The sequence below is a fragment of the Strigops habroptila genome, chromosome 4 (genome assembly GCF_004027225.2).
Source record: "Strigops habroptila isolate Jane chromosome 4, bStrHab1.2.pri, whole genome shotgun sequence".
In the NCBI taxonomy this organism is placed as follows: Eukaryota; Metazoa; Chordata; class Aves; order Psittaciformes; family Psittacidae; genus Strigops; species Strigops habroptila.
The window spans coordinates 20,731,105-20,740,137 of record NC_046358.1 but is presented as its reverse complement, the minus strand read 5'-3'; the positions used below and the strand labels follow the sequence as shown (position 1 = coordinate 20,740,137).

The window sequence follows — 9,033 nt, the reverse complement described above, 5'->3', positions numbered from 1 at the left end:
TTCCCTGAAAGCACCAGTTTGATACTTTACTTTAGTAATAATCAAAATGACAAATCAGATGTTAGGAATTACTAGGGGAGGGACCAAGAAGAAAACACCTTTAGATTGGTGTGGTCCAGCTGCACAGTGTGCCCACAGCCAGCACACTGGCCACCGAGCTTCAGGAGGGAGGTTAGAGATTGTGGGAGGTATGGAAAAGGAGTGAGGGTGTCTGTACCCTGTGTGCAAGGTGCTCTCAGACACCCAGTCCCCTGCTGCCCAGAGCTCTCAGGGCTCACAGGGCTCCCTCCCTCCCTTCCCATGCACCCCAGTCGCTCCCAAGAGCAACAGTGCATGTTTGAGGCTTCCCATGCCATGCACGGGGATGTAGCACAGGGGATGTGAGGCAAGACACAGTGCAAAGGAGTGTTTCAACATGACAAAAGGTTTTGTCTTGAATAAAAGTTGAAAGAGGATACTACAGCAGGCATCTTTATAGTCATGGATGTTATGCAGAGAATCAGTAGGGAATTGCTCTTTGTTATTTTTTATAAAACCAGCCATAGGAAGCCCCCAAGGAAACTAACAGGCAGCAAACTAAAAACAAACCTGATGAAGCATTTTTTAATAATAATATTGCAAAGTTACAGACCTTGCTAGTCAAAGAAATGAAACATTACCCGTTTTGAGAAGGGGACTGGACAAATTTGTGAAGAACAAGCCTACTGGCAACTATTAAACATTCAGATCCAGATGGAAATTTTGGCTCAGAAAATTTCTGAGCTCTAAAATGCTAGAAGTGATGAAGGTGAACTATTGGCCAGAGTCCTTCTGTGTCTACCCTGACTTTCCTGAAGCACTGATAGAAATAGGTTAGGAAAGATAGAGAGCACAGTCCATTTTGCTCTTTAAATCTGCTTACTGGAAGTGGAAACTATTGAAAAAAAAGAAATTTTTCTTTGTTCTGTAAGTGACAAAGGTATCAACCAGGCAATTTGAAACATCCACACAGGCACAAATAGAAGCAAAGAGGCAAGAAAAAGACTGTAATTTTTATTCTCTGCTTTTTTTCACAAACACATTTTCAAGGATAAACCAAAATAATCATATTTCATAATTACCGTTACCGGTTTGGGGTTTTTTGAGTCAATTTTTCCCATTCAGAAGCTGTGTAATGTAACACACAATCTCATTAACTAACCTGGGAAATCATCAACATTAATTTTCATGAACATTCATGGCAGCAAGCTTTGCCAGAGCAGATCTCAGCCTTTCTTCTACTTCCACATCACCAGCAGATATTCCTCAAGGCTTACTGCTATGAAAGTAACAAAATACTCAGAATCATTCTATTGGATAACAAGTCAACAGACTGGCAGATGAACCAATTCCCCCATGTAGGATGCTGAGGTATGTTGGTACAGACTAGACAGAATTATTTTGCCTTTATAGCTTATGAATAGGAAATAGCTGATCAGTAACAAATGTTGTTAAGATTGAGAGATGTCACCACCTAAGGCTGACTCAGCTACACCCACCCTGCAGTGGTGTGGTGGTGGCTCATGTAAATGTAATCAGACCTCAAGGAGTTTAACTTAAATGTACCCTTTAGTGACTGCACTGCTGCAGCATGTGCTGCTCACTTTCAAATCTACTTCATTTTCTGAGATGAGTGTTCTAGAACACTCCTGCTTCAAAAGCAGAAGAGCGCTTTCAACTTTTCTCTTTGTATTTCATCCAGTTCTCAGTCAGTCAAGTTCCATCCACACTTATCCTACACATTGTTAATGAAATGTGTGATCTACTGCCCTCTGTCCTGACCAGGCTCTGTCTGACTGAGATTACCTTTGATTCATGCATATTCCCCAGAGAGCTTCAGGGACAGCAGAGTTTATATCTAATGAATATTCACAAAGACATTTCCTTAGAGAGGAAGAAAAGACCGTGAGTTTTCAATGTCCAGTGGAAGACTGTCTGCTGAACATCTTTAAGCATGCATTTGAAAGTACGTGCAGAAAAAGATGAAGTAGAAATCTTCACGGCTAAAAAAAGTGTGGCGGGAGTAAGACTTGGAGCTCAGAAGGGATGTTTGTCAACTACTGTGCATTAGAGCCGTAGCTTCCACTCCACAGACCACATGGCTAGGCTGATATACTCTACAGAAAATATATATATCTAAAAATAACATTAACCTGTAGGAAATCAGTGTGATTGTACCTGCAAACTAGTAGCAGTTCAGCAGCTAGTGCTGAAGCAGCATGGTTTTGGTGTTCCTTGATGGAAAAATCACTCCTATACTTGCTTGTGATTTTTGTCCAGAGTCCTAGCGTATTATACAGGTGAAGGTTTGAATTCAGAAACCTTTCTGGAAGAAATGCAACTGTTGTGACTGATTATGTTCTTCAAATGACACAAAATATAGATCTAGGGACACCAACACTAGTTTTAAAGGTCATTTGTCCTGAGGAAAACAGTGTATACATAGTACACCAGGTTGGAAAGGACCTCAAGGGTCATCTAGTCCAACCTTTCTAGGCAAAGCATGACCTAGAGTAGATGTCCCCGCACCCTGTCCAGCCAAGCCTTAAGCATCTTGACCTTTGGGAATCCACCAGTTCACTGGGGAGATTATTCCAATAAACTGCAGTAATTCCCTGTCACACAATGACCACAGAAAGTCTCAGGGTTTAGCCCCATGGTGTAGCAGAATGTGGGCATCGGTCCCCAAAACCTTGCTAAGCACTGAGTGATGAACCCGCTCCCGCTGCTGGCCGGAGCTGAGGAGCCCTGGCCAGCTGGAGCTTCTCCAGCCTCCTCGCAGGTTTTACGAACAGTGAATTCTTCCACTAGTGCACATTTTCGTTGGTTCTGTGGCACTTGGACAGCTGTAACTTTGGCCGGTGGTTTAGGAAGAACTAGGTGAGCCCGAACACAAACGCAACCGGCAAGACCTGCAGAAAGGAAGGCGAGTCCAGGAACACCAACGGGGAGAGAGGGTTTATCGACAAACCCGACCTTCAAAACCATGCTTTGCTTTGTCCTGCCGCATTCTTGACACCACGGACCGGGCGCACAGAGAAGACGGCTTCCACCCGCCGAGACGCAGCAGGGCCGGTCGGGCGCCGCAGCCAGCCGCGGCGGGCGCCTGGGACACGGCGGTAAAAGGCGTTTTCCTGCAGACAAACCGACCTGCTCCGGGCGAACAGAACCGAGCGGTGCCGGCTCCCACCTACCAGGCCAGGGCTGGCCTTCCCGGGGCCGGGCCTGAGGCGTCGCCACCGCCCCCCGCCCGCCCCCTCGCGGCTCCCGCTGCCGCGCCGCCATTGGCAGGGCTGGGCTGTGACGCGGCGGAGCGGGGCGGCCATGGGAGGCGGTGCCGGGCCGGGCCCGCCATGCCGAAGCGCTCCTGCCCCTTCGGGGAGGCGGCCCCGCTCCAGCTGAAAACACGCGTGGGGCTGCGTGAGCTGAGCCGCGGCGTGCGGGGCGAGGAGTACTGCCGGGAGGTGTTCGGTGAGGCGGGAGGGAGCGGGGGGGTGCGCCGGAGCCGTCGGCCCCCAGGCCCGGCCTGTGCCCGCAGGCCTCCAGCCGCCTCCCCTCGGGCCTGGCGGCGGGCGGTGACGAGGAGAAGCCGCCCCTAACTTTCCTCTCCCGCCCACAGAGAGGACCCGGCGGCTGCTCTTCAGGGGCGCTCAGGCGTACATGGAAGGAGCCTGGCCCGCCAGCCCCGCCGCGGTGACCCGCTCGCCGGAGCCGGGCGGGGAGGCCCAGGACGGCAGCGCGGGGCGCCGCTGGAGCGGGCAGCTGCTCATCGGCCAGGACGGGAAACTGCTGAGGCGCCCCGTCGCCGCGGGGAAGGGTGAGTGGCCTCGTCCGGCGCTGCGCTGTTGGGTGGGCCGGGCTGCCCGGCACGCCGTGGAGCGGGGGGGAGGGTGTCCCACCGTGGTTCTTCTTTATGGTCCTTTTGTGAAAAGAAACGGTTAGATTTGAGCTTCACTAACGGGTTTGGAAATAACTCTTGCGTGCATGGTCCGCGTGAGAGTCTCTTAGCGGTCTTGCCGTCGAGCGGTAAAGGAGCCAACAGTTATAAGCAGTGAGCACTGTGCTGGTGCCTGCAAGTATGTTCTGCAGAGTGCTGCCACCTGTAGCTGTAATGCTGAGTGGAAATGCCACGCTCTGCAGTTCTTAGAACTTCCAGGTGCTTTCTCTGTTTTGCTGTAAAATACATCTTTTCTTAATTGTGTCTTCTCTAAGCACCCGTGGGAGCTTCCAAAGCCTGCTCGTCGTGTGTGAGAACTGCTGATGTCAAGGAAGCATGTACGCAGTGCGACCAGTTTGTCTGCCAGAACTGCAGCAGCCTCTGCAGCTGCTGTAACACAGTGATCTGTTCTTTGTGCTCCACTCTTGAGTAAGTGCCTTTTGAATTTTTAAGCTAGTTTTAATTGTATATGCCCTGAAAATTGTCTGTAGCATAAGAAGACCCAACAGATATCTGGCTCATCCACATAAAGGACTCTTTTTCATACTGCCTTAGCAGCAGTAAAACTGTCTGAAACATGGGAAATAAAATGCCTGTGTGAAGCAGTCTGATCAATCTTGGTGCAAGTTGAGTTTAGCTTCTAATTTGAATGTTCTAGGAGGCAAAAACTCCTCTTGCTTTCGCGCCAGCAATACGGTATGCTGGCCAGTGATGGATGAATGCACTCTCAAGGAGTAATCTTAATTTTTTGCCATCATTGTTAAGTTCTGTCATATCAAGAAATACTGAGTGTGCTGTGTGGGAGTCCTGTTATTACAGTGATAATGGAATAGGATGGTATTCTTTATGTTCCAGAAACAATAGACACACTGACTTTCTTTCTTTTGGTTTTCTTTCCTTCCTAGTTATGGTGATGTGGGAGAGCAAGTTCTCTGCAATGGTTGTTCGATATTTCAAGTCTGAATCTTGATGAAATAGCCTTTATGGCTGAGATGTCTGTACATTTTATGAAGTCTCCTCCTTGCCGCTGGCCTATTAATCCTTTTAGCATGTGAATTAATTATGGAATTTCTATGTTTTATATCTTTATACTATACTACTTTATATTGTAGCTAAATAAAGTTTTATATTTTGAGGCTTTCTAGATTATTTTGAGTCAACTTTCTCCTTTTCCCTAATTGTGATGCGCTTATCTGGAAGGGGCCGCTTTATGCTCATACCTGGTGATACACCTTATGTGATACAGAACTCAGAATATTTAGCCAGTGTCTCTCCACTTGTTGCTCATGTTAGGACATGCTTTTGTGGGATCAGAATAGAAATCAGTTGCTCCTTTTGTGCTTGCAGGTGGGTGTAAATCTATTGTGGACACACACCACTTTCTTTGTGAGCTAACTAGGAAAATCAGCCAGGCCTGAAGGCTTTTCGACATAGAAAATTTGCTGGTTTTTGGTTAAAATGTTTCAAACTGTCACAAACATCTTATTATTACTGCAAGTTTGGATGGGTTTAGTTGTTCTTTCCATGGTAACTTTGATAGAAATGGTACACCAGGCTTGAAGCAAAAAAAAGCTTAATAGTTGGGTGTTAAAGACTAATTTTACCATATACTTTATGCAGGGTCTTTCTTGGAAAGCAGTTTGTTTGTACAAGTTCATCATCTACACTGTAAACTTCATCTTGTCGTGAAAACCCACTCAAAAATAGCTCATGGACTGGTCTGAAGGATGGTCAGCATTCAGTGTACATCTCCATAAACTAGATCATTCCTTATTTTCCTTTCATATCACTGCAGAGACCAGTTTGCTTAGTATTGTTTGTGCTGTAGGAGTGACTGTCATTAAGTACTGCTGGAAAGCCCCTCAAAGTAATTGTCTTTTACTATTTTTGCTATGTTTTTAAAAATAAAAACACCAGACTTGTAATCTTGCAAGGCAACCATGCATAAGACAACTGCAGTCATCTTTACCTCAGGAAAATAATGACCTAAATGGCTGATTTCAGACTGTAGGAAAAGAACAGATTTGAGAAGGGGAAAAAAAAGACATTCACATGGTACTTGTAGCTAATGCTCTGTTTCCCAAATTATTTGCCTGAATTACAGAAGTTAAGTCTGCCACTTGTACTTCCCAGTCTTCTCAGACGGGATTAGTAGGTTTTATGTGGAGTAACTTCATTTCTTTTACTTTATTCCCCCCACTCTAGCAATTTCAGTTTGAAGAAATGGTGAAGGTCCTTGCCATGCAAGTTGAGAGACTTGACTTCTTTCTTGTGGTGACATCTTTACTTGACATGCTGTTGAAAGCTTAGTGGGTTTTTTTTACATTTCGGAATACTGTGGCTAACCAGATGGAACAGTAAATGCTTTAGCAAAGGGTGGGGTGATGGCTATTGCCAAATATCGGTACCTCTTCATAGCTGCCTATTGGATGGCTTTAAATGTATCTGCCACAATGGAGATGTAAGATGACATTCTTTCTAGCCCTAGTTTAATACTTTGTATAACTATACAGTGACATTTTAAAAGCATTTGTGCACTTCAGGACATCCTGAGGGAAGAGGGTTTACATCACTGTAAACCATCAGTCAGCCATCTGTGTGCTAGCCTGGTCTGGCTGATGGATCTGGTTTGTTTCCTGGTTCTGCATGCTTTCTAGCCAGTTGAAATGGCAGAGTTCTCTAGTTTTTACTCCAGTTGTGATTTTGAGCAACTGTAAAATGTATCTTTTCTCCACCTCTAAAACAAGCAAACAAAACATTGAAGTCAGGTGAGCCATTAGTGAGAGTGTGCAGTAATTCCACAGTATTGTCTCTTTTCAAAGCTAATAGATTAAGTCTGGATGATGGCAGATCTCTGGTGCAGTTCCCAGCTGTCAGGTATCATAGGGCAGATAAAAACATTGTTCCTTGTGGTAATCATCTTAAAACACAAAGCTGAATTTTATGAATGGGAAGAATCTGTGAGTTACTGCCTTTAAATGTTAGTTTCAAGAAAGAATTTTAAAACTTGGCTTTGTTTCATTTGAAGCTTTAAGCAGTGAACAAAGATGTTTTTCAGTAAAGCATATTTTTCAAACTGAAGCCTTTAAGTATGTGTCTGCTTTTTCTCATTCTCTCCTGAGGGCGAGAGACTGAAAATACTGTTTTGCTTCTAGGCTTCCAGAGAGATGAGAGATGTTTACAAATGATGTATGTTTCAAAGTAGTTGATAGATGTTTGGCTCATTTAGTCACTGCTGCATTTCATAGAAAGCTGTCCTCAATTACGTGAATTTCGTGGCTTAAAGTTCTTATTTGTTGTCCTATAGCCTGCCGCTTGAAAAGATGGTTGTTCGTTAGGATGCCTGGTGCAGGAGGGCTGGAAGAGAAAGGTTAGAGGCTGTGAGGAGCAGGGCAGGAGGAGCACAGAACAGTGATCAACTCTTGCATAGGGGTGGTGCATCATACTGTAAGAAATGGTTGTCGTGGTTTGAGCCCAGCCGGTAACTCAGAACCACACAGCCGCTCGCTCACTCCCCCCCCCACTTCTTCCTCCCCCCGCTCCCGGAGGGATGGGGAGGAGAATGGGAAGAATGCAACTCCCACGGGTTGAGATAAGAGCAGTCCCGCAACTAAGGTATAACACAAAACCACTACTGCTACCACCAATGATAATAACGATTAGTGAAATAACAAGGGGAGAGGATACAATTGCTCACCACCCGCCGACCGATACCCAGCCCGACCCGAGCAGTGATCTGGGCCTTCCGGGTAACTCCCCCCGGTTTATATACTGGGCATGACGTGCTGTGGTATGGAATACCCCTTTGGCTAGTTTGGGTCAGGTGTCCTGTCTCTGCTTCCGCCCGGCTTCCCCTCCTCCCTGGCAAAGCATGAGACTGAGAAAGTCCTTGGTTGGAATAAACATTACTTAGCAACAACTAAAAACATCAGTGTTATCAGCGTTGTTCCCAGGCTGAAAGTTAAAAAACACAGCACTGCACCAGCTACTAAGCAGGAGAAAAATGACTGCTATAGCTGAACCCAGGACAGTATCCACCCCTTATTCCATACCATTCACGTCATGCTCAGATCCCACATCTCTCAGCACACCATCACCCCTGTCCCATATATACACATATATATACACCCACACCCACACACAGAGAAAGATATCGTTCCCTAGTCCATGGACCAATCCCTGTAAAATTGCTGAACTCATCCAGTCCATGATGTCAGGTTCCATCTCTTGTAATAGTCTTTCAGGGCAGGAGGGACGGTACATGGTGTTGGGTTGTTGCCTGCTGATGATACCGCCAAACTCATCTGGTCACTGCTGAGCTCATCTGGTTTCCTCAAAATTCATTCTTTGTTGAGGTGATGATCGGAGGGAAGTCAGGGTCAATGGCTGGTGACCTGAAGATATCTAGCTGGTGGGCTATAAAAGTGTTATAGAGCAGGCAACAGCGTACAATTGAGTTCATTGGCTGTTTTCCCCCAAAATCAAATCCCCTTGAGGTACACATCGGACTTCCCCATCTTCCCGCATTACCCACCAAGTATATCCAGGTCCCTGAGCAAAAGCAACCCCACGAGTGGGTTTGCCTTTACCTGAAGCAGGAATAACCCAGACTGTCTTCCCCAACAAATTCTTTATGTGCACCACAGGAACTTTATCCCCCTCTACAGTACGTAAAAGTTCTGATTGGGCTGGGCCAGCCCTGTTGGCAGATCCCCTACTGTTGACCAACCAGGTGGCTTTTGGTAAATGTGTATCCCAGTGTTTGAAAGTCCCACCACCCATTGCTCTCAGTGTAGTTTTTAACAGCCCATTGTACCGTTCGATTTTCCCAGAGGCTGGTGCATGGTAGGGGATGTGGTATACCCACTCAATGCCATGCTCTTTGGCCCAAGTGTCTATGAGGTTGTTCCGGAAATGAGTCCCATTGTCTGACTCAATTCTCTCTGGGGTGCCGTGTCGCCACAAGACTTGTTTCTCAAGGCCCAGGATAGTGTTCCGGGCAGTGGCATGGGACACAGCATATGTTTCCAGCCAGCCGGTGGTTGCTTCCACCATGGTAAGCACATAGCGCTTGCCCT

General features: G+C 46.4%; 1 protein-coding gene across 1 annotated transcript; it reads left to right on the top strand.

The window, feature by feature from the left end:
* Positions 1-3,309: 3,309 nt before the first annotated feature.
* Positions 3,310-5,330, top strand: SIVA1 (SIVA1 apoptosis inducing factor). The gene is made up of 4 exons (XM_030484012.1): positions 3,310-3,489; positions 3,638-3,835; positions 4,231-4,384; positions 4,861-5,330. The coding sequence occupies exons 1-4, from the start codon at positions 3,372-3,374 to the stop codon at positions 4,916-4,918; spliced, it is 528 nt and encodes a 175-aa protein (XP_030339872.1). The 5' UTR covers positions 3,310-3,371; the 3' UTR covers positions 4,919-5,330.
* Positions 5,331-9,033: the final 3,703 nt, after the last annotated feature.

What these genes read in the sequence shown, in the direction of transcription:
- SIVA1 (XM_030484012.1), top strand. Translation starts at nt 3,372, where the DNA reads ATGCCGAAGCGCTCCTGCCCCTTCGGGGAGGCGGCCCCGCTCCAGCTG. An exon ending in GTACTGCCGGGAGGTGTTCG is followed by an intron (nt 3,490 to 3,637) that starts GTGAGGCGGGAG and finishes TCCCGCCCACAG; the next exon opens with AGAGGACCCGGCGGCTGCTC. An exon ending in TCTTTGTGCTCCACTCTTGA is followed by an intron (nt 4,385 to 4,860) that starts GTAAGTGCCTTT and finishes TTTCCTTCCTAG; the next exon opens with TTATGGTGATGTGGGAGAGC.